The sequence below is a fragment of the Coccidioides immitis genome (assembly GCF_000149335.2).
Source record: "Coccidioides immitis RS genomic scaffold supercont3.6, whole genome shotgun sequence".
NCBI lineage: Eukaryota > Fungi > Ascomycota > Eurotiomycetes > Onygenales > Onygenaceae > Coccidioides > Coccidioides immitis.
This window is the reverse complement of record NW_004504312.1, coordinates 2,925,028-2,947,595: the sequence shown is the minus strand read 5'-3', so window position 1 is coordinate 2,947,595 and position 22,568 is coordinate 2,925,028. Positions and strand designations below refer to the sequence as shown.

Sequence of the window (22,568 nt, the reverse complement as noted above, 5' to 3'; positions counted from 1 at the left end):
TTACCCTCAAAAAGAGACACACACACACACAGACTAGATCTCGAGATCCAATTTTACGGTTATCGTGGCCCATCCCCACCCCTCATCTTTTCTTTTTCCTTTCTTTTTTTTTTTTTTTCCTTGGTCTTCCCTTTTTTTCCCGATTGCCGTGTCGCAGCCAGCGACCGGGGGGGGCGCGTTTTAACTTCACGGCACATGCTTCTCGGAATATTCTTTCGAGGCTGTTTAAAAACCTTGATATTTTCTTTTCCCCCCCCCCTTCTTCTATTTTCTGTCTCTCTCTTTTTTTCTCTCTGTCTGTCTGATCTCTCTCTTCTTGTCTACATGTTTGCTTTTTACTCACTTTTTGCTTTCTTTGCTTTCTTATTTTCTTTTCTTGTTCTTTTCTTGTTCTTTTTTGGTTTTCCTTATCAGCGGAGCGGATTAGAATTGCCTATCTATGCGGCCAACTGTCCCGGTGGAAGCTTAATTTAGCCTATGTGGGGTGGGGGGGTGTAAGAGGGAAAAAAAGGGAAAAAAAGAAAGAAAAAAAAAGCAAAAAAAAGGAATTAAGAATCAAGGCATGCAGTGGGACGGGGATGGGGGCGCCGGTGGTGGCGGCAGACAGGGAGAGCGAGAAACGGGGTGGTTGAAGCTCGACAGAAATTAAAAAGATACAATTCAACGTGACACAACGGTTTTGGAGGTCTCAAATGGTGTGGCCGTTGGATGGAGTTTCTTAATTCTTTTTCTTTTTCTTTTTTTTCTTTTCATTTTCTTTTCTTTTTCCTTTGGCTTCTTCTTCTTCCTCTTCTTCCTCTTCTTCTCGTGTTGTTTTCTTGTCTGTCGCGTGCCGTGCTGGAAGAGTGCATGACGTAATGGGGCGTGTCGCTGTCTGAAATCTCTTGTGAAGCTGTATACTCCGTACTTTGTACTCCGTATATCAGCCCTGCTTAAGATCTGATATATACTCTAGTAATGATCTACAGGCATCAATCCTTGATCCATCTCTACTCGTAGCTAGATATTCGTCTTCATCATCATCATCATCGTCTTTCGTCTCCATCTCTCATTGCCTTGCCGGTTTGGAGAGGCAGAGATAGATAGATAGAGAGAGAGAGAGAGAGAGACAAGATCGCCGCACGGACCAGCAACCAGTTAGTTACAGTTTAAAAGATGACGAGATGCAATTGACTAAAGTGCGATCCGATCACGGAACCTTATCCGGCCCTTGTCTGCCCTACCGCCGACCTTAACTTACTCAATCGCATTATTATGTCGAGAGAGATAACGGCTTGTCTCCGTCAAACAACACACATACCGACTACACCCACTCACTCACTCACACTCACACACTCGGTAACCCGGCTTCGTCCCCGGCGTCGCCTTGCCCGCTCATGGGTGGGCCCTACGCCATCCAAGCCTTTGATGAACCTTTTTTGCCTTCCTTTCATTTCTTCTATATACCGATCGGGGATGATCGGAGACAACCGCGTCAATTATCGTGCCCGGATCGGCATGCGATGCTGAAGCTGTGGCAGTGTGGAAGAGAGAGAGAGGGATGGCAACATTGCTTCTATCGAAGTAGAGCAGCCGTGACCTTTTCTTTTTTTTTTATTTTTATTTTTATTTTTTTTTTAATTCCTTTGGCCTGAGAAAACATATCTGTCTGTTCCATGGAGATACCCCCTCGGCTTATTTCCCAGCAATCAGACTGTGATGCCAAAAAGTGCCCATCTACTTGTCTACATCTGCCTCGCGGCATTTACCATCTGACAACGCCTATACGTGCTGCTGTAATAGACACACACGACCCATTCCGAAATCTCCCTTGTTGCCCCCGCCCCCCGCCACGCAGAAATATGACGCGGGCCACAAGAGACTGGAGGCCCAAGTCTTTTTTCTCCCCTTTTTTCTTCCGCTTGGGACGACTTTCCCGTCCGCTTAAAAAAAGCTTAATCGCCGATAACACTCCGTACAAGCTTTTTCTTTTTCCCTTCTTTTCCTTCCTCGCCCACTCTCTCCCGTCTAGCAGGTAACCCGGTCAAGGCTGCTCGTACCGTCCTGACAATCCGAAGATCTCATCCGGCTGTTTCCATGGTAGCCTGGGAGGGGGTGCGGGTTTTCTACTGCCTATCAAAAAGTTGTTGTTATTAACAACGTCTCCCCCAACGTATACTCTCCATACGGTAGTAGAAGAAGGGGGCAGTATCGGGATGTGCTGCCCAATGAAGGATGTTCACATTTGGGATGATGAGATTTCCTAACCAGGATATACATAGTCACCCTATATTCTGTTTTTATGCCGCGGGACATCCTGGGCAGATATCAACTTCTCTCCCCTTCCCCCTTCCCCTGTTATTAACATACACATGGTACAAACGAACTACTCATCCCAGTGACCTGGAGCTTGGATTTTAAGCATATCCTCCAACCCAACTTTAAAAGGTACACCTGATCACAAGCTAGGACTTGGGACTCTGGCCCAACCCAAACCTTTCACACCACCGAACTCATGGACCTCCTGCATGTGTTGGTAACATGTCCGATAGGCAAAACCTCTGCAGAGGGACCCCCCGGTGCAGATCGAACACCGGCTTCGTATGTGTATGAAAAGAAAGACGGCCAACTTCTCTCTCAAGTTTATGGAGCTGGGGGAATTCATCCTATTGGCCTCCCTCCTCTAAGCCTTGCTTCTATAATCCCTGGCGGTGTCTCCGCACCCTGCCTTGCCCGCCTGATCCCTACAGTCTTCGACGATTTAGTTATAACACCTCTAGAATGCCTTTTCTAGAACCGAGTCGAGCCGCACCCCTGCGGTTCTTGATCACATGAAAAATCTTGACAAAGGGAAAAAACTAATAGATAATCGATATATATACAGAACCCAGGCACTACTATACCTTGTTATGTACTCCGTAGAGTTAGCCTTTCATACAACGTAAATGATGCTGTTGAAATTGTTGAGCTCTCTCTCTCTCTCTCTCTCTCTCTTTCTGCTTGGTTTGTTTACAGACTTTATGAGTCCCTCGCTTTCGTTACACGTTAGACTTTTCTTTTTTCCCCTTTAATCCTCTACGGTCTTTACTTTCCTACAAAAGCTCCCTGAATGCTGCTTTTGCTCTTCTGTTGCTTCTCCGGTTTCCTATTTAGCCCCAGGTTGTGCTTTCGTTCAACCCTGGAGAAAAGAACTCAGCTTGAGTAGGCTTCTCAGAATTCAAAAGTAGCTCCCCCCCAAAAAACAAAAAAAAAAAAAAAAAAGAGTTTAATGGAAATCGAGGACGACATTGGCCTTAAATATGTTCAGGGAAAGAAATCCTGAGTTAGCCACTATGAATATCCGCCAGTTCGCAAGGTTTGGAATGGTTAATTTTTTCGGCTCTGGAACGGACTCTAACATCCACAACACCAGGATAGTTAGGTTTTTAGTTGCAATGACTTAAAGGAACTGCCGTTCTATCTTCACTTATACGGCCTCGTAACTCTCTTTAGCATACGGTGGTCCAACTTGTCGTGGACTCGAAATATGATTATATGCTTCCTCCTGGGTATAATATACATAACAGGACGACACGCTACCACAACCAGCAGCCAAATGGCCCAAATTCCAAAGCTAATACAAAACACACGAAATCATCTAAGAAAAACTAAGTCACTGTGTCAAAACCTTCTCCCAATCCCCAAACGCCTTTGCAAACCCAACTTCCTCCTTTCTGGGATCGCATCCGAAACCGCCAAATGTTATACCGTCATTTCCATCACTCCCCGCATGGTCACCATCCACATATCCCAAACTCATGGTTGGCACCATACTAGGCCTACCGTGCGCGCACTGGAACGGAAACACGCATTTCGCCAGTGTGGATATTAATTCTTTGCATTCCTTCTTGCTCAGCTTGTCATTGAACATTATGGCCGAGCGGCACGCGCGGGAGTTTAGCAGGTCAATGATACCTCGGGGGCAGTGGGAGATGGAGTGAGGCCAGTGCGGAGCTGATGTAGGCTCTCCGCCACCCACCTCTTCAGCGGACGCGGACGCGGCCGAGGCGACTTTCGGCTTTGAAGTCGTTTTATCATCCTTGCGTGCCCAAATTTCGGATCGAAGCAGATCAATGGCTAGTTTCGGCTCTGCTCTGCATCTTTCGAAAATGAGCGTCGGAAGAGTGGTTACCTCCACTGTTGCGTGCGGGAATGATTTGTCCCTGGATGTGGAGTAGCTACAGCCCCAAGAGGCGAAATAATCTGTTCGGGATTCAAATAATCGTGCCTCCTCAGACGATACTTTGAACAGGATCGGCTCCGGGAGGGGAGTAGTATCCACTGTATGAGAAGGTGACGAACCGCATAATTCGTCAAATAGCCGCTCCACGCGAATCCGTTCGTCTGCCGCGTGTTGGTCGACTAGGACCAAGATCCGCTGGAAACCTGATTTGTCACCCAGCGATTCGATCATCCTCAGCAATATGAACTTATTATCCACCTGGGCCACGATTTGTGCATTTGTAAGACCGGATTTTGTTAATCGACCAGTGAATGATGAGGAACACGCATTTTCGAAATCTGCAGCGATAGGTAATACCCCGGAAAGCCTCGTATTTTCTTGCTCTAGTTGGTTTGGGGTAGCAGGCCTTATTGATGGTATTGGGCGTTCGAACGGACCAAAAACAGGATTTTTCCATTTTTGAAGGACACTGTCAATCCACGGCGTTGGCGAAGAAGGGCGCGATCCGTCCGCGCGATATGTTCTAGGCTGCCGGGAGGACAGGCTTATGGAACGAAACGGAATACGCTTGCTTCCGTTTGTAGGCAGTGTTTGGCCGGTGCGCTCGTTGATATTCAGGGCCTCTTTAGTTAAAGGGTCCGTCCATTGAATGATATTGTCTCTAGGACCTTGTTGAAGGCTATCAGCCTCTCCATCTATAGAGAACGGGGCCTGTTCCTCTGATTGTATCTTTGGAGTGGCACAAGTTGGTGATCTGCTGGAGGGTCGAGACTGCATGGATACCGGAGCCGACAAAGAGGACAAGGGACGAAGGCCCTCTTGTACTTCGTTTTCGGGTCTTCGGTTTAGGGTCTCAGTCGGTATTCTCCTTTCCTGTGCTAGTTCGGAGCGTATTTGTTCTTGAATATTTTTGTTGCTTCCAACCTTAACTCTAGTCCAATTTGTAAAATCACCTTTGGGGTAACCTGGAGAAGCTATAGAGCTACCAGCATAGTTTGGTAATTTAACTCGAGAATTCAAAAACTCCTCGTGAACGGATGGAATAGGCTCGGCGACGACAGAACAAGAAGAAGAAGGGATAACAGCACAGCTCCTAGGCCTTTTACCGAGCCTCTCTTCTACGGTGGCCAAGGCAGATAAGTCCCGTGTTCTCTTCTCACCTCTGAGATTCCGCGGTCGCGAAAAATGATACTGTTCGAGAAACTGTCGAATCATCGCAACAAGGACGTTGAGGATCCCTTCAAGAGATTTTTCGGAAGATAATGGCCCGTTTTGCTCGCCAGTCAAGGTGTCCTGTCCCGTTAGATTTATTCGGATGTAAAACACTGGCCACCTGTTTACGCCTTTTGCCCGCGCTTTATGCCGTTTCTCAACCGGTGTATCCCTTCCACGTTGACTGTCTTTCAGATTCAGCCCCCGAAGCTCCTCAGCAATCTCTGGCGTACTGCTGTCCTCTGAGCCAAAGCTAGAAGCTGCAAATAGTCGATTGACCTCATCATACAGAACGTTCGCATTAAATTGTTGATTTAGTGGGTTAATCCCAAACGATATGAATTGCGCCTGCTTGGTAGGACTCGGTGTAAGAGATATGGCAGACTGAACGAAGATACCGGAAGCTCGAGCTGACGCCGTAACCCAAGACGCGGGATCTGTGGAGGTAATATAGCCGGCTTGAGAGAGGACGGAGCGTATCTGAGCAAGATCAATAGCGGGGTCACCGAGGTAACTCGTTGGCTGTCTCAAATTTCCCGGCCTTTCTTTTCGGCCCCGAAGGATCAGCTTTCGAGATCTTGCGACGTCTTCAAGGATGACCTTTGGCCATTTTGTAGACGCGATCAGCAATCCGGTCAATAGCCTCTTCAGGTCGTCCCACTCCCTATCGATCTCTTCGTCTTTTTGGAGCGTCAGGGCGCGATGTTTCACCCGAACAGGGAGGTTCCCGAACAGATTAGTCACCGTGACCTTGGTACCGTGTTCAGAAGCGAACTCATGATGTGGCGGAGCTGGACAAAGCCTAGAGATCGTCGTTGAGTGGTGATATGTCACGGAGTTTGTCGAGGAATCGGGACCATGACGAGAGGTGACCGTGAGCAATGCAAGCGACGCCAGCGACGGAAGGAAAACACCCTTGCAACCGTATACTTCTCGTAAAGAATTAAGTTTTGACGTATCTGCTCGCATACACAGGCACCAAGGGTCAGCTTCGAATCGTAGCTCGAGATGTCAAGGATATTACATACGATGGAGCTTGCCGAGACCTCCTCCTTCCTCGAACTCAGAGGCCGGTATGCCCTCCCCGTCGTCTTCGACCGCGCAGCCGCCTTTTTGGAAGTCCACGGTTATGGCTACTGTCTGAGCATCCGCGTCCAGTGAATTCTTGACTAATCCCAAGATAGCGCTATTTAAGCTGGTGATGGAAGTGGACGACTCAATCTGGGCCGCAACCTTGGGGGGCAGGGGGAGAATAGAGGGAGTCCGAGACGCCATTGTGATGCCGTGACTGTCAAGAGCTCAGGTGCTATCGAGTCGCTAGGGTTTTACTTGGTGGTCCATCGGATCGAGCTATCTAAATGCAATTGAGACGGCGCCCGCATTCAGCCTTGTCATTTGGGCTGGATTGCCCTGGAGGCCGGGGGCACACTCAAGTACAACAGACAGTCTCTCGGGTCTCGCAAGTAGTGGCGAACCATTCCATCCAGGCAGCATTGCTTTTCTCATCTCATTCTGCCCTGACTCTCAGCCACCAATACGATCTCGGGCTCTTTGACGGGAATGCTGGGGGGTAAACCAGCTCCAAACCGCGTTTATTCCCGGGGTCTCCAGGCTCCGGGCCCGGCAACGGCGGGAACAGTGAATGTGTCAAGCCACACAGGAAGATGGTCACTTTCTCTCTAGCGAATGAAGACCTCACGCCCGGACAAGCTCGCGGTCAACCGTCGACGCCAGCGCGGATGATCGCAGCGAGTTGCTGATCTCCGCTGCCTGGCGAGTCGAGAAAGACCTGGCCTGGCCCTAGGAGGTTACGTAAGCGGGGCCGATTGGGCCGCCGGGCGTGCGCATCGACATCATCGTCGTCACCATCGATCCGCCGTGCAAAAGGGTGTGCTGGCGTGGCTGTCCCGTGCTTGTGAGCCGAGCGGACGTCTGTGGTTGCTGCTGCTGCAAGACGGGACTAAATTTGACGGAGGAAAACCTCAGGGAATCTGCTGCTGATTGCTCGACGCGGCCTCCCGCTCTCTACAGTTTCAAGACGGCCCGGCGGCACTAACTAGCGCTCAGCATCGGTTTGGTCTGGGATCAGGCCGACATTTAATTTATGACCTTGTCTTTGGCTGAAACGCGGCCGTTATCCCTGCACCGAAGACCGACCAGCCGTGGATCTGTCCTTTCAGTCGTCTTTCTTCCGCTTTGCATTTCCTAGACAGTTACCGCTCAAAGAGTGAAATTCGATGACCAAAATGGCGACTACGGAGGCGCCCTCAAGACCTCACGGTGTGTCCAGCCTTGTGGACGATGCCGCTTCAGATTGGGGGTGGAACCCAGAGGATGCTAACCCTATTTGCTAGACCGTCATGGCCGCCGCCGCCCTTTCGCAAACTGGATGAAGCGCCTCGCAAACCTCAAAAACTTATCCTCTTCAGACTCACCTGCCAACTCTTCAAGCCACAAGCATCGGAACAGCACGGCGACAACGAAGAGCAAAAAATCCGCTAGAAATAATCCCTATCCCTTATCGGGAACCGTCTACTCGCCAGGCGTAGAGCGTGCTAACAGACATCTCTCGTTCACGGAACCGGCAAATAGCTTGCATAGAAGCGAATTCTCCCGTTCGGAGTCTTACATCGAAGGCAATGATAATCCATCTCCTGTGGCTGGCCGGAAATCTGCCGCGCCAACGCTATCCACGAACGGTGATACCGTGATGTCAGAAATTTATTCGAAGGCGGGAACCTCAGCGACCGTTGGAGGAGGCAGAAGTTGCCGCGGTGGCGGAGAGGGGAGCACTTTCTCATCGCCTGCTCCATCCGTGCGATCTCTCACCACTACGCTCACAACGGTACAATCGGGCGCTCCAAATCACTACATCACCGGTGGTGCCCATCCTACGGGCCATGGAGGGAGCCAGCAGACCGTTCAATTTACGCATCAATTCCCAACGACGCCTGTATCCGCCATCCCCCCCCATGTCACCCCGCATCCGACAACGTACATGACTGCCACCGCAAACAATCTTCTTACGGACAACGCCTCCGTGCTCACACTCGCGTCTTCGTCCAAGCGCCGCCGCCGAAACTCTCTAGACACGAACGCATCAATCCGTGCCCTTGCACCGTCATCTATCTTCAGTGGTAGTCGCGAGAGCTTGCCTCTCAGTGTTCTCAGCGGGAATATGGGAAGTATCAACGCCACACAAGGCGGCGGAGGGGAGCTAGCAACTGGCACACTGGGTCGAGGCGGAATGGCAAGCGGCGAACGCGCTAGCGTCTACTCGGCCTCGGGCGTTGGGATCGCGGATAGGAGCAGTATACGTAGTGGACTGCAGTCCCATCATGCGCGAAACGATAGTGCCACCGGCAGTATAAGTGGCATTACAGCGAACTCTTATCTTCCAAATGGCCCCGGTAGAATCAGCCGTCGGAGCTCGGGATGGGGAGAGATACCCGGCTCCGAGGATAGTGAACATGACCAGGAAGAAGACGCCAAGGACGACTCGGACAAGATTGAAGGTGGGGACGGTAAGGGACAAGACAAATCCAACTGATTCTTTGATATGATATGATGGTGATTCCCTGTTTTCTTATACTGGATGGTTTTGGTGGATTCCTGGGATCTGGGGCTATTGGTTAATGTTTATTGGGTGCATATGCGCGATACGTTGATACGGGTTCTAATTACTATTTCATTTGCCGTTTACGGGCTAATCTGATGCGTCTGTACATACATGCCTCAGCTAACTACCTACTCCTACGCACCCTGGTGGCTTACTGTAGATTTGACATCGCACTTCCGACTGATTGGTCTCTGGATCACACATCACACATACAGGATGGACGCTTTTTTGCCTTGCCAGGGAACCCAGTAATCTTCAACACCCCGCGAGAATGGCATTTAATCTAGGCGAAGCACCGTTTTTAGAGTTCGATTTCCCCGCAGGAGAAATATATAGCCACAAGTTTCCCCACACTCCGGGGGGATTGTTTCCGTTCCTCGACTCCGGGGACGATGGGGACAAGCAACATAGTTCATTCAGGTTCATTCGCCCGAGTGCTAAGACAAAGTTGTGGTGATGGAGCAGCTCAAAATGGCACTCAATGTCCATACCCGATGCTGGAAGGAGTCGAAATATCCTTTTGGTTATCCCGGTTGATCGAGAACCAAAATGGCAGAAATCCGCATCAATAACGAAATACTTGCGACGGTCAAGGATAAAGTTGTCGTACTTACCGGTGGGTCCTTGGAGTGACTACTCTTACGCATCTGACGCTCATCTTCTTTACCAGGCGGCGGAAATGGCATTGGTGCCGCGACTGTCACCAACCTTTTCCACGCTGGCGCTCATGTTTTCTACTGTGACTGGGACGAAAAGCATGGTATCGAGCTTGATAGGTCATTGAGATCCGGTGCGCAGTCGGGAAGCGGTTCGTCAACGTTTATGAAGGCGAACGTTACCGACTACGGAGCGCAGTTGGCGCTGTTTGACGCTGCGTTTGACAAACATGGAAGAATAGATATGGCCATTTATTGCGCAGGGATTACGGACCCAAGAGGATGGCTGGATGTTAAGGAGTTGGATTTGAAAAGCGTGAGGAAGGTAAGCTTGGGGAATACGTCTCCTCCTTGTCGAACCTTTTTTCCTCGGCATCTCACGCCTCTTTTTGTGCACAGGTTCCCCAACAGCTGATCAATGTCCTCGACGTTAATCTTACCGGCTGTCTTTACTTCTCCCGCATAGCGCTTGCGTATTTGAAAGAGGACGCCGCAATCACCCCGGAAAGTTCCAAGTCTCTGACTTTCATATCCTCCGTAGCGGGATTCAAAGAGACTCCGGGGGTGATCGCCTACTCTGCCAGCAAGCACGGCATCATTGGCCTGATGCGCTCCCTTCGTATGACGAGTGTCTCGGAATTTAATGTCCGAGTGAATGCAATTTGCCCCTGGGCGACGGACACCCAGATCTTCAAAGGTCTAACCGATTCTTGGAGGAATAATAACCTACCGTTCAACACCCCTGCGGACGTTGCACGTTTAATTCAACACGTGGCTGCAGACCCGGAGCTCCACGGCAAAGCGGTCTTTGTAGGTGGGGGAAAAGGGTTTGATATTGAGGAGGGTATTAATCGACTTGAACCAGAGTGGCTAGGGGAGCAGCAAGCGCGAGAGCTCAACAGAGGACAGCTGACGCTGGGAAAGGTATGCCATGCTTGTCCGGTTTTCTCTTGGTTCAACTATTAACTGTTGTTGATCGAACAGGGAACCGGCTGGCTCAATAATGAATAGAAAGTCAAAGATCATCAAAATGCATCAATTCTCTTCGGCTCGACGCTGCGGTTGGCGATCTGGAGGCTTACATAAAGGTTATTCGACGAAAGCGGAAATTAGGGCTGAAAATATAGTTAGATAAGATAAGGGCTCACCAATCACGTGAAGAGCTTAAAAATTACAATTTTCCGGGGTTGATTGGCCAATCAGGTTGCGAGGTTTATTTTTCTGTGAGCAGCGAGTCATCGAGCGCTGGCAGTGAAGGGAACCGGGCGCTCAAATGTATATTTGTATATTTTCCCTCTTTTTCAACTTTTTCCTATGCTAGTCTCCCTATATCTTATGTCTCTATGAGGGGAGGATCTATACTTGTCCGTTTTAATTAAAATTAAAGCAATTGACTCCGTGATGGCGTTCACAATCAAAGTCCCCTGCTCTTCGGCCAACATCGGCCCCGGTTTTGATGTAATCGGTAAACCACCCCCAAGACATCCATTTACCCCCCGAGCGCTTTCAGTTGCATGGAAAGATTTGACAGGGAGTATGCTGCTAATAACCAAGCCTAGGCCTTGCGCTATCAATCTATCTTGAACTTCACGTCAGCACCACCACCAGCCCCTCCTCCGACAAACCCAAATTAAACTGCGCCATCACATATGAAGGCGAGGGCGCGGACGAAGTTAGCCTTGACCCTGAAGTTAACCTAATCACTCGTGTTGCATTATATGTTCTCCGGTGCCATAATAGCCATGGCTTCCCTATCCAGACGCATGTTCATATTAAAAACCCGATTCCGCTAGGTCGAGGGCTAGGATCAAGCGGCGCAGCGGTGACCGCTGGGGTAGTGCTGGGAAATGAGGTCGGAAAACTTGGTCTGGATAAGGCGAGAATGCTGGATTATTGTTTGATGATAGGTAGGCTTGCAGGCCTTTCAATTTGCCGGCTCAATGGGAGACTGATCCTTTATGACGGGTGTTGGAATGATGGAAAAAAAAAAAAAAAATTGTTTCATAGTATGCTAATTCCGATATTGACTGATAGAACGCCATCCCGATAACGTCGCCGCAGCTCTCTACGGAGGTTTCGTGGGCACGTACCTCCGCGAACTAAAACCCGAAGATCTGGCCTGGAAAGAGATCCCGCTTAGTGAAGTCCTCCCGGCGCCAGCGGGAGGAATAGATACGGGGATCAAGCCGCCAGAACCGCCCGTCGGAATAGGCCATTATAAGAAATTTCCATGGGCAAAGCAAATCAAAGCCATTGCGATCATTCCCGATTTCGAGCTTCCTACCGCAAAGGCTAGAGAAGTCTTGCCAGAAACATACTCCAGAGCCGATGTGGTATGTCATCCCTGGCCTATGCAACAAGTCCAATCTCCTGTTTCCAGCCCGTCAGCTATCTAACCCGTCTTTTGCCTTATTCTAGATCTATAACCTCCAGCGCGCCACCCTCCTTCCATCCGCTCTCAGCCAAGAGCCCCTCGACCCGGATATGATCTACCTCGCCATGCAAGACAAAGTCCACCAACCCTACCGCAAACATCTAGTCCCAGGGCTCACGGAAATCTTACAATCTATGAATCCCAGCACCCAACCTGGCCTGCTAGGGATCTGTCTCTCAGGAGCGGGACCCACGATTCTTGCACTAGCCACGGAAAACTTCACGGAGATCGCAAACAGGATCCTGGGCGTGTTTAAGGAGAACGGGATTACATGTCAATGGAAGGTGTTGGAGCCAGCAGAGGACGGTGCGACTGTGGTCAGAGAAGACTAGGTAGATAATACGAGTGTTCCGGGCAATGGAGAGAAGGATGAGGCATACTATGGAACACTCGAGAAACGATTTATTGTATATTTTAGTTCCGGGGTTCAATCGTTCTGGTACCCGATTTTTTAGGATGAATATAGAGTGTAATAGATGGCGTGAAAGAGAATGATCGATACGTAGACCTTTAACATTCTTGCGAAATGAAGCGTCGAAATGCATTCCAATACCCATACAATCTAGGGCGGCGCTTGGAGGCCGGTTAACCAGACCAACATCCTCATATATGTCACCATAGCTTTCCCGACCCGAATTCAACCTTATGCTCCTGCAAAACCATCACCCGTAAATTCAAATGATATCGTACATCTAGTTCAAAGCATATCTTCCATATCTAAATCGATAAACTCCGGATTTCCCATGTCCATCAAGGAGAAAACGTCGTTCATACCCGTCCCTATCCCGACACCAGCATCCCCACCAACTCCATTTCCAAGTAGCCCTGCTCCTGCAGCTGCCTCTGCTCCAGCAGTACCGTTCGGATCTGCCACAACAGCTGAAGCGGCGGCATCAAGCATAGCATCGAGATTTCCGGGTGTATTTCCAGTGGGGGCGACGACTCCTTGATTGGATTGGTCTGCATCTGGCTGCTGTTGCTGGTGTTGTTCACGCTGTTCATCATCGCCACCAACTGCTTCAAGGTGGATACTGTCCATGATATTACCGACATCCACGTCTCCCGGTGCTATTTGCGGGATGGAACAAAGTGCCTCTACTCGACGATGAAGCCGGATTATTAGCTCTGCACGGTGTGGATCCGCCTCAATTAATTTTGACAAAGATTCTCGCTGTATACCAAGGGCATCACGAAGTGTCAGCATCCTACATCCAGGAAGAGGATATTTATCTTGATCCATCTGTCGGTATAATATCTGCTCTAATGTGAATGACTCGGCCATTGGAGCACAGATAAGTGTTGCTGCAATGTCGAAAGCTAAGTTACCACTTCCGGTTTCCGTTTGTAATTTAAGCTCGTCAATTAGTCCCTGGAGCACTCTTTCAGAACCAACATGTCCTATCCCGGCTAGCATCTGACGATGAGTGTAACTTGGAGGAGTCATGCTTATCTCTGGGTCTGTGCTCCATAAAACAAGTGACGAAAACGTGTTGCGAATACTGGTCACTAAGCCTCCACCAGCAGGGTTGGCTCTCCAACTATCTAGTTCAGTTTGATTGGTGGCGCCAGTTCGTCTAAATGAGTGATATTGTTCGAGGACGTCTAGGATCGGGCTGATATCCGTTCGAGATGGGTGGCGGGCCCGGGTATCTTTTAGTGTAGCTTCCAGTGTTCGCGAAGCGATGCATAACACAGTCCGGTGGATTTCTTGTGCTTCTCCAGATATAGAAGCGGGCTTTACAAGGCCATGGAGGATTTTGAGTGACGTTTCCAAATCGCTTTCGGACTCCCATATATGGTTTCCAAGCCAAGTGAGCGCCATCACCAACGCCGGAAGCAGGAAAGGTTCGAGAAGATCTATCCCGAATTAGTACAGATTTGCCGTTTCTCAGTTCCTGCTTAGAGATCAACTCACACTCAAATCCTCCCTTAAGTGTTTCGAATTCCATTTTCCCAGCTTCACAAGCCGTTAAGCTTTGGCTGAACAAAGTTGCAACCAGGAGATAGAACTCTTGTGGACTGCATGAGGACATCGACTCATCACTAATCCCTTCGGCGACAAATAACGCAGTGATCCATGCCCCTAGATTTTGATTTTGCTTTTCGGTTAGATCTTTAAGTTGCTGGCTCGAAGCACCAGTGTCAAGAAGCCGCAATATAAACGAGTCAGGTTTATTTATTCCCAAATCTAGCGGAGTCAAGTCATATTTGTATTTGAACGCAAGTACCAGGAGTAAGATACTGCCGAATTCATCATACACTAGCTGACTCTCGCCTGTTATGGCGATGTTAGAGAAAAGTATTAGGGAATTCAAATGGAGGTTAATCCTTACCTTGGTCTTCGTCCCACTTCCACGCATCCAGTAATGAACAGAGAGGCTGTAGAATAAAGGACGGGCTTTTGAACAAGAGAATAATATCTAAAGTTTGTGGCCGCCGTGACAGAGAGTTACAGATACTTTTCAAGGTCATTGTCTCCTTCCTCGAGCATAAGTTATGCATGACCTCAATTATAGCGTCAACTATTGCTCCGGCATTTCCTTCCATGGATTCAATTCCATTCAAAAGTTGCTCCGCTCGCTCAGGATTGTTGTTTATCTGGGCGATCAAAGTGTCCTTCATGAATTGGCCGCCGACTGGAAGGGTTTGCATGGGATTCTCTCCCAGTAGACGCTCGATGCTCGATTCGGGAATCAACTTATGCAAGGCGCAAGAGAATAGGAACTCCTGCCTGACGTCCGAAAGCACTGAATTTCCTTGCATAGAAAAGGTTTCAGAGAAAGATGGAAATGTATTCGGATCCACGCGGCTCAAAGCACGGGTGATGCAAACCTCCATAGGGATTTGTGACATGGATGAGGCAGACATATAAGCAAGAAACGGCGGCAGTTTGTTGACCAGAAATGCTCTGAAAAGAAACATCGTCTTGCTGGATTCATTTCGATACATTCCATTCGATAAGACATCAAACGCAGCGGTAATTAGCTCTTCGACCATTGAGATGTGGTCACCCTGGATCAAAAAGAAAAAAATATATCAATTGGTGCTCAGAAGATTTCCCGTCAAAAATGCTTACCCCGTAGCGGTTGTTTAGGTAGTTAAGAAACATGCTGTCATCGATCAATGGGCGTCCGGCAAGCTATACTGGATCAACAATTACTCGAGTCCGAAGAGATGTCGGGGCATACCAAAGCATTAATGTAAATATAGAGCCCGGCTCTTGAACTTGTCGTAGGAATGTCCACGACGTTGGATTCGAACTGCAATACTGCAACATTAACGTCGCCCATCATCGACTCTTCCAGTCCTTTGCTGCTATCGCTCGGATAAATGTTGAAGTCTTTCTGAATAGAATCCAACCTGTTTCTTAGCGGAAGAGAGTAACTGGCACAGATAGGTGTATATGACGAAAGAGCCTGTCCAAGACACTTCCGGTCTTCATTTATGGTCAGCAGGGAGAGAGGATTGGTCTTGAAGAATGTTCCAAAGCCTACCTTTTTTGGACAAAGAAGATAGGGCACTCACGCCCTTTTCAGTGCCTACTAAAGCAACCAGCAAAAGGCCAAGGCTTCCGAAAATACACGCCCCATCCTGATGGCCCAGTATATCTCCAGGCTGGTCGCTTTCCGGACCCTCACCCGACGGGCTCCAAGCAAGCAGGGTAGAGATCCAATCGGCAACGGCACAAAGGACATCGGTCGCGCCCCGGGTCGCTTTAGGTCCCTGACCCATAGTGATGGTAGCCATGACATTCTGTATTATCTTGTTATCCGTCATCAAAGTTGACGTTTTTTTCTTTCTTTTCACGCCCTTTCCGTTAGGCCCTGCCTTTGATACCGGATGTGAATCATCATATATCGTTGAAAATAACAAGAGTGTCTTTAGTATCTCAGGCAGACTAACGTAGCCCAGTTTTTGCAGTACCTCAACGTACAGCGGTATCAGCGGATCCCACATGAGGCCTGTGGCGGATCTCGCTTCCAGGACAATTCGAATCAGCGCCTTTTCCGAGATGGGATGTCGGCGCATCATGATTACTGAAAAGTCCCGGAATTCGGTAGAGATGATCCTGTGGGATATGCATTGTTCCAGAAGAAGGGCCCATTCAGGCCCTGATGCTTTGTCATCTGTAAGATAGGCCATCTCTCTACTGTTGGTGCATGGTAGATTGCTCCCAGCAAGAAATGTAGTCGGTAAATCCTTAAAACCGCGAATTACAAGTAACAATGACAAGATAACCCTAAATGAGATATTAACATAGACCCAGGTTATTCACTATAATATGCAAGCATTAAATGCAAATTGGCGTTTACCTTCTTCCTGTTTCCCTCAGAGCCTGGCCCAGATGTGTGTGTGGTTAGTGATGCTGGCGGTTGTTCCAGGCTGTGGCAATGAGACAGTGACGGAAAATGTTTGTTGCGGGGATGATGAAAAAACAAGAGCAAGAAGATGCTTGCCCAGTCTACCCTACAGAGAATGTACTCTGTACTCCATTAGGTAGAATAGTTATTACCGCGAGATGAGCTCATCGGTGCGTACAGATCAACTCCCAGTGAGCTGAGCCCATCCGACCGTGTGACTATGCAAAAGTTGACTCCAACCAAGCTGTACGGAGTACTCTGTAGCACAATGTAAGTTTCAAAACCAAACTTACAAAGTGACATTTGAAATGTATTTCTCCATTCCTAACCATCCTTATTTTCTCCGCATATTTACTGGTTGCCAACCAATAATATTACATGTAAATACCTATAATTTCATTTTGTCAGATAACTTTGCTTAGTCATATGGTTTGATGAGCTCAGCTCACAGTGAGTTGATCTGTATCCTAGTACGGAGTACTCCGTACTCTGTACTGCTACAGATGGATTAACTGGTCTGGCTTCAAGTGAGAGTTCCGGCTCCGGCTGTATGGCTGATTGCCATTCAAATACTAATATGACAGAACGGAATCTCCCTTGTTCCTACAAATTCAGGCTGCTCACCTACCACGGCATGATTCTCAATCTAATGTCCTTGTGCACTTTGGATACATCACCTCCAGAGCTTTATTTACTCCATCCACCCACACTCTTGTGAACTATTTCTCTTTTGGTGGTCTTTTTGGCTTTTCCACAGAAAATATGGGGGAGAAACACACAAAAAGTAATGAATACCCTCAGTCATCGCCAACTGACAATGTTCTTATTGAGAGGTTCGGGCTGCCAATGCCTATTGATGGCTTGAACGTGCCATCTGTTTCCCTCCAACCTAGGCCTTTCTGTCCTAGTCGGCCCCAGGCTACATCCAGCTTCCTCGACGTCTTCCCCTTTGAGCTTGTGGACATGGTCCTCTTCAACCTAGACTGCAAGTCTATGACTAGACTCTCTGCCACAAATTCAAAGTTTGAAGCATACGTTAAGGCCCTCACATTCTACAAGCGCATTGCAGAAGAGTGCCAAACCACGCTCTACGAGTTAAAGCACTGCGGCCTCTATGGCACTCTCCCCGTTAAAAGGATATTCGACCTTTTGCGAAACCCATACTGCTTCACCTGCGGCGACTTAAGCTCTTCAGTCTTGATCCCAGACATCCAACGTTGCTGCAGAAGCTGCATGGGGCGAAAGGCGGATATCACATCTATCAGAACCGAAACTGAAGTCGACGGGATTGATCTTGCGTATCAGCAGCTTATGGACGGCGCTCCCCCCTTTTTACAATCAAAGTGGACATGTGCCTGCCTCTCTATCATTCTGAACTTCTCACACAAACACAGTTCCAGCCCTTTATCGCCAAATTACGACTGGATGTGGCTGGCTTCTGTGCAGCTTCCCTTCCTGGATCCCGAGTCTGGAAAACTCGAATTGGGCAGACGCTGTATGGCTTGTGGATGGGCCGTTCGGCGTTTTGATGATGAAGGAAAACCCATTCCCTATTCTCAAGCTAGTGAACTGGGGCTCATAAAGGACGAGGAAAGGCGTGCAATGTTCCGCGTCTATTCGGTTGAAGGCCTCTTGAGGCATATTAGAAGCGGAGAATGTCCTCATGCTCCGCAATACGAGAAAACCATAGCGATAAAGTCTATACCCTATTACGCTCTGATGCAATGGTTGAATTGGATAATCGACGTTGAACACCCCAGCGAGTCGCACTCCAACTAGTTGTACTTTTATACTTTCTCTCGGGTTACCATGGTGGTCTATGGTCTTGTCAGTAGCTGTGGTTTATTCGAGAGCCTTGTTTAAAGCCGAGAGATCGATACAATACACCGTAGTGATGTATCATTGTTTTATATCTTTATCCTATGTAATGTGAGGGGAGGTCTTGGTGCATAAACCTGAACGAGGGACTCTTGGGGGAATAAAGGAGTTTAAGGACGAATGTTGCCCTCAATGGAGAGCGGTCTCAATTCGGGGAATATCCATGCCTGTCCCGGGTTCCTGCTGCTGCCATTCAGTGATATCAATATGACATCCTCCAATGCAGGTGCCTAGTATACAGTGCATCCCGATGTGTGTGCTCCAGCGCCATCCCACCACGGTCGACATCGAAGCAAATAAAACGAAGCGGAAATCCTAGAGTGTTTCCAACTTGAACGCTGCCTCCACAATCCATTCTTGTGGAGAAAAACTACACCTGATGAATGAAAGTAGGGTTAATATTAAAGAACAGGGTTCCCAATTTCCTTCAAGTCAACGAGGATATGAAAACAAAACTCTATGGTCTGCTTTGTTATTCAGACAAGCTTGATGCTTAGGAACTCCGCACCCCAACGGGTCAGAAGTATATCCGGCTTCAGTAGCTGCTTCAAGGATGCACAAAACTGTGAGACCAAGATTCTGGAGCTGAAGCCAGTGTCTCTAATCACAAGATCACCCACAACGACTTGGAGCGTCGCAATATTATGAATGTTGGGAGACCTCGAACAAACGGAAAGCTAGGTACTGTCTTCTTTGTATTTTTGGCACGGTCCGATTGTCAACCGAGCAGAAACTATCTAAATTACCCGCTTCGAAGACGATGGGATCAGCATCGTAGATAGTCGCAGGTGCGGGTGGATTGACCGGAATTGGAGCAGCCGCCTTCAACAATACGAGAGCGGATCGGAATCGTCCATCCCGGTTATTTGCTTGCGCAACTCATCGCGGATGCTAGCGAAGAGCCCGATTGAATTCGACTTAATTGCTACTATTCTCTGGCGGTTGATGGCGACAGAACATGGACTTGCGTTAGCTTTCTTATGCCATCGGCGGATATGTACTTATGAGATACAAATACTATTTGTTGTATGTCGATTCTTTCACCGCATTTCTCCAATCCGAATTTAAAATCTTCGTCCGTTTTCCTTTTTTCCTTTTTTTCTCCTTCTCCTTATATTATCACGTGTACTCCGTACGAAGTAGGTAGAAATGCGGGCAGAGCTTAGGCTAAGGTATTTTTGATGTATCATATTTTTGGAGAGCTGGAAGATCGGAACTCCGCAATCAGGACCTGCGTTTGAGGGCAGAGGGATCTCTCGGCATCAAAATCGGGACTGCGGCCGGCGGCCACGTTTGCTGCAGCGAAATCAACAAACGACCAACCAGATCATGTTTTCTGATGTATCTGCAGGTGCACTACCTCGCCACCAAGAACATCCTTCAACACACGATGAGAGGTACATGCACGGGTCTCGTAGCTGTCCTCGAAGCTGCTAACTGATAGCTATGTGGTCCACGTTGTGGAGAGCGATCGGCTATCGCTTAGATAGTTCGCTGCTGGTTTTCCAGAGCGTGTGATCTGCAGCGCAGCCTGGTTTAAGTACAGGAGTCGACCCAGTTTGCAGGATAAGATTCAAGTATCCTAGGAGCCGTTTGGAAAACAACGCCAAAAGAGCTTGGCAGCTTCAGATCAAATGTACCGTACTTTGCTTGATTGCTTGCCACCCTGCATGGTTTGTGCTCCGTAGAAGCGGGCCCATATCATAACACCCTAAATATGAGAATGTCCAGAATGATACCAAAAGGTGGTCGAGATCACCTGGCTGGTTCTATGTGTAGAAAGAAAAATTGAAACTTTTCAGCCGGATCGCAAAAATTAACACGGCGCTGTGGAATTAGGCCGACAGTTTGCAGATCGGCCCACCGGATTCAATAATGAAAGGAAACTCAGCAGAAACAATATAGAGTCATAAACCACAGGCTATGTCATGTCGCATTAAGCAAACATAAGAAATATGCGATAGAACCAATCCGGCAAGTTATCATTCAGACATCGAAAAAGAGCAGAATCAAAAGGACAATGAAAGACAAATAAATCCCGGAAATGGTCAATAACCCCGAAAATCATCGAAAAAAAGTAATTTTATGAATTAACGAGTCAGGGATGGTAGAGCGCGATAAGATGTAGAAAGTATGTAGGGGAAAATGAGCCCCAAAGGCTCAGCTCAGGCACTTCGTGACCGTGACGATGGTGAAGACTCGTTAAACGCATCAGGCGCACGGGGTCCAACCATCCAATCTTCCATTGCAAGCCACTCACTCCAGCCCCTTTCTGCGGCCTCAATCTCAGAGTCAACAGGACTCTGGAGCGGCCGTAGGAATGGAATGGTTTCAAGCGGCTGGATATCATAATCGCGTTTAACAGCTGCCCATCCGCCGCTTTTGGCAGCAAAAAGATAGTTTCGACGCTCCTGTTCATGTAAAGGTCCGATTCCAGTCACCCAATCGTCGCCAAAAAATCCATGTAGGACGCCTGGGTAGTCCATTCCAGTCGCGACTAAACGACGAATGTAAGGGACCAGGGACACACTTGGCGGTACAGAAGTGGGCGTAACAGGGCCTGGCGACTGGGGCCGACACTGAGCTGCATCTGCTGCAGAATTGAACACCGGGTTTGGTTGTCTTTGAAACGGAAGAAGTATATTCAGAAATGAGGACAGAGCCTGAACGGGAACGCTGTGCTGAGCGCGATCAAGAAAATATCTCTGGCAACTCTGGTAACGAGGATACCAATCAAATATATCGAAATTACAGTCCTCCTGCCGCTGTGTAGCTTCTGACATTCCGGCCATGGCAACCGATTCGAAATGCGCACGCGATTCCGGATTCATTTCTGACCCGGGAAGGACAACCGGGTTTTCGGTATTTCTACAACCATGTAGCTTAGCTTGGAAACTCAATTTGTATTCACTTTGTGTCGCTTCCTACCTGTCAAAGAGAAGTAGGGGACGTTACCTGCTCCGGGAAACCCTCTGGAGGAAAGGTCGGCCTGCCACTCGAAGCGAAGCGCCTGTGATAGTGAGAAATCTCCTTATAAAATGCGATTCTTTTCCCCGATGGCCCTCTGGTATTGACATTGGACTGGAGGAATGCCGATTAACGTCGAAGGCTAACTCGAACGACTGGCAATTAACTAGCAGACAGATGGATGCGCGGCTATGCCAGTTGAAGATGCATAGCGGAAACGCAGCGTTGAGACAAGGGGGGGTAGCATATCAAATGGTCAACTTGCGCGAGGGTCCCAGGCGGCTTTATGAATCCTGACAGATACCATCGCGATATGAGGAAATGAAGGAATACTTTTGCTGCACTCTTGGCGTTGGGGCGAATATGAATCTACTACTGCACATAGACGCGAAACGAGGGACATGGTGCCAAAGGATGAACTCAGGCACTTGCTTTTTGGGGGGCAAGACTTGCAAATCCTAAGGCCTTCGTAATGCTCCACCTGCTAAGATCTTGGACCCATCCGGCCGGAGCATGAGCATCGTGCCTGCGAATCAGTCCTTGCTTTCGTTTCTTTTTTGAGCTGAGGAAGAGACCTCCGAGGGTGGATGGCAAAAGTTCAAATAGGACATGACTAGAGTCATCGGCCCGTCAATCGTGGTTGTTCGATTGGAGGCCGGGGAGGACGACGAAGCTACTTCGTACTAGGCTAGACTCGACCAGTTTTCGGAAACCAAAAGCTAAGAAGCCACCGAAACCAAGGCATTGTAGATATGTGTTCCAACATGTTTAGTTATTGGACTTCCGGGTTTTACATCGGAGGGGGGAAAAGCCTCGTTCACTGACCCAAGGCTTATCTTTGTGCCCGGGTATGGTGGAGAGTCAGGGTACTGCGGAGTTCCGAGGCTGTTTAGAGATATGTGGGTGAGCAGCGAAGTACGTATGAATTGCATGTACGGAGTATGTACTCCGTATGTATGTATGTACTGTACTCCGTACATATGCGTCCTCCGCCGCGTCAACGGAAATCGAAATGAGGCGAGGACCGATGCGCCTCCTCTTCCACCCTTGCAGGTGGTCAAAGGGTTTGTGCGACAGACAAGCTCGGGTGAGTGCGTGGGTGGCTTTTTGGCATTGTGGGTTTGCACGAAGGGCCCAAGCAGCCCTGACTAATCAGGGGGTCCGCCGCCCAGCTCGGTGCGAGATAGTCGGGGCCGGTTGCAGCTCTAGCCGCCGTCAAATTGTAAATCCAGAAAATGCC

The 22,568-nt window shown here is 48.7% G+C and overlaps 7 protein-coding genes across 7 annotated transcripts; 4 read left to right on the top strand and 3 right to left on the bottom strand.

The window, feature by feature from the left end:
* Positions 1–3,462: 3,462 nt before the first annotated feature.
* On the bottom strand, positions 3,463–7,152 carry CIMG_04094 (DNA mismatch repair protein). The gene is made up of 2 exons (XM_001244652.2): positions 6,442–7,152; positions 3,463–6,372 (listed from the first exon to the last, which is right to left on the bottom strand). The coding sequence occupies exons 1-2, from the start codon at positions 6,686–6,688 to the stop codon at positions 3,632–3,634; spliced, it is 2,988 nt and encodes a 995-aa protein (XP_001244653.1). The 5' UTR covers positions 6,689–7,152; the 3' UTR covers positions 3,463–3,631.
* A 168-nt stretch (positions 7,153–7,320) lies between these two features.
* Positions 7,321–9,187, top strand: CIMG_04092 (uncharacterized protein). The gene is made up of 2 exons (XM_001244650.2): positions 7,321–7,693; positions 7,768–9,187. The coding sequence occupies exons 1-2, from the start codon at positions 7,651–7,653 to the stop codon at positions 8,961–8,963; spliced, it is 1,239 nt and encodes a 412-aa protein (XP_001244651.2). The 5' UTR covers positions 7,321–7,650; the 3' UTR covers positions 8,964–9,187.
* Positions 9,188–9,431: 244 nt separating this feature from the next.
* Positions 9,432–10,699, top strand: CIMG_04091 (3-hydroxyacyl-CoA dehydrogenase; the record flags this gene model as incomplete). Its single annotated transcript, XM_001244649.2, has 4 exons — positions 9,432–9,648; positions 9,703–10,013; positions 10,088–10,612; positions 10,673–10,699. Exons 1-4 carry the CDS (start codon positions 9,582–9,584, stop codon positions 10,697–10,699), a joined length of 930 nt encoding a protein of 309 aa, XP_001244650.1. The 5' UTR covers positions 9,432–9,581.
* Positions 10,700–10,993: 294 nt separating this feature from the next.
* CIMG_04090 (homoserine kinase) lies at positions 10,994–12,539 on the top strand. The gene is made up of 4 exons (XM_001244648.2): positions 10,994–11,153; positions 11,248–11,595; positions 11,723–12,021; positions 12,107–12,539. Exons 1-4 carry the CDS (start codon positions 11,090–11,092, stop codon positions 12,452–12,454), a joined length of 1,059 nt encoding a protein of 352 aa, XP_001244649.1. The 5' UTR covers positions 10,994–11,089; the 3' UTR covers positions 12,455–12,539.
* A 62-nt stretch (positions 12,540–12,601) lies between these two features.
* CIMG_04089 (RNA polymerase II mediator complex subunit Nut1) lies at positions 12,602–16,717 on the bottom strand. Its single transcript, XM_001244647.2, has 7 exons — positions 16,436–16,717; positions 15,617–16,362; positions 15,311–15,558; positions 15,199–15,261; positions 14,456–15,134; positions 14,038–14,397; positions 12,602–13,979 (listed from the first exon to the last, which is right to left on the bottom strand). Exons 2-7 carry the CDS (start codon positions 16,263–16,265, stop codon positions 12,820–12,822), a joined length of 3,159 nt encoding a protein of 1,052 aa, XP_001244648.2. The 5' UTR covers positions 16,266–16,362; positions 16,436–16,717; the 3' UTR covers positions 12,602–12,819.
* Positions 16,718–17,088: 371 nt separating this feature from the next.
* Positions 17,089–18,262, top strand: CIMG_04088 (uncharacterized protein; the record flags this gene model as incomplete). The annotated part of the gene is made up of 1 exon (XM_001244646.2): positions 17,089–18,262. Exon 1 carries the CDS (start codon positions 17,246–17,248, stop codon positions 18,260–18,262), a length of 1,017 nt encoding a protein of 338 aa, XP_001244647.2. The 5' UTR covers positions 17,089–17,245.
* A 1,497-nt stretch (positions 18,263–19,759) lies between these two features.
* Positions 19,760–21,582, bottom strand: CIMG_04087 (uncharacterized protein). Its single transcript, XM_001244645.2, has 2 exons — positions 21,317–21,582; positions 19,760–21,229 (listed from the first exon to the last, which is right to left on the bottom strand). Exons 1-2 carry the CDS (start codon positions 21,436–21,438, stop codon positions 20,527–20,529), a joined length of 825 nt encoding a protein of 274 aa, XP_001244646.2. The 5' UTR covers positions 21,439–21,582; the 3' UTR covers positions 19,760–20,526.
* Between the last annotated feature and the right edge of the window lie 986 nt (positions 21,583–22,568).

Bases quoted from the DNA above. Each gene is read 5' to 3' on its own strand.
- CIMG_04087 (XM_001244645.2), bottom strand. From the start codon at position 21,438: ATGTCAATACCAGAGGGCCATCGGGGAAAAGAATCGCATTTTATAAGG. The intron at 21,230-21,316 runs GTAACGTCCCCT...ACATGGTTGTAG, and splicing joins CAGAGGGTTTCCCGGAGCAG to AAATACCGAAAACCCGGTTG.
- CIMG_04092 (XM_001244650.2), top strand. From the start codon at position 7,651: ATGACCAAAATGGCGACTACGGAGGCGCCCTCAAGACCTCACG. The intron at 7,694-7,767 runs GTGTGTCCAGCC...CCTATTTGCTAG, and splicing joins GGCGCCCTCAAGACCTCACG to ACCGTCATGGCCGCCGCCGC.
- CIMG_04090 (XM_001244648.2), top strand. From the start codon at position 11,090: ATGGCGTTCACAATCAAAGTCCCCTGCTCTTCGGCCAACATCGGCCCC. The intron at 11,596-11,722 runs GTAGGCTTGCAG...ATTGACTGATAG, and splicing joins GGATTATTGTTTGATGATAG to AACGCCATCCCGATAACGTC. The intron at 12,022-12,106 runs GTATGTCATCCC...GCCTTATTCTAG, and splicing joins CATACTCCAGAGCCGATGTG to ATCTATAACCTCCAGCGCGC.
- CIMG_04094 (XM_001244652.2), bottom strand. From the start codon at position 6,688: ATGGCGTCTCGGACTCCCTCTATTCTCCCCCTGCCCCCCAAGGTTGCG. The intron at 6,373-6,441 runs GTATGTAATATC...GTATGCGAGCAG, and splicing joins AGGTCTCGGCAAGCTCCATC to ATACGTCAAAACTTAATTCT.
- CIMG_04089 (XM_001244647.2), bottom strand. From the start codon at position 16,265: ATGGCCTATCTTACAGATGACAAAGCATCAGGGCCTGAATGGGCCCTT. The intron at 15,262-15,310 runs GTATGCCCCGAC...GATCCAGTATAG, and splicing joins ATATTTACATTAATGCTTTG to CTTGCCGGACGCCCATTGAT. The intron at 15,135-15,198 runs GTAAGCATTTTT...TTTTTGATCCAG, and splicing joins ACCTAAACAACCGCTACGGG to GGTGACCACATCTCAATGGT.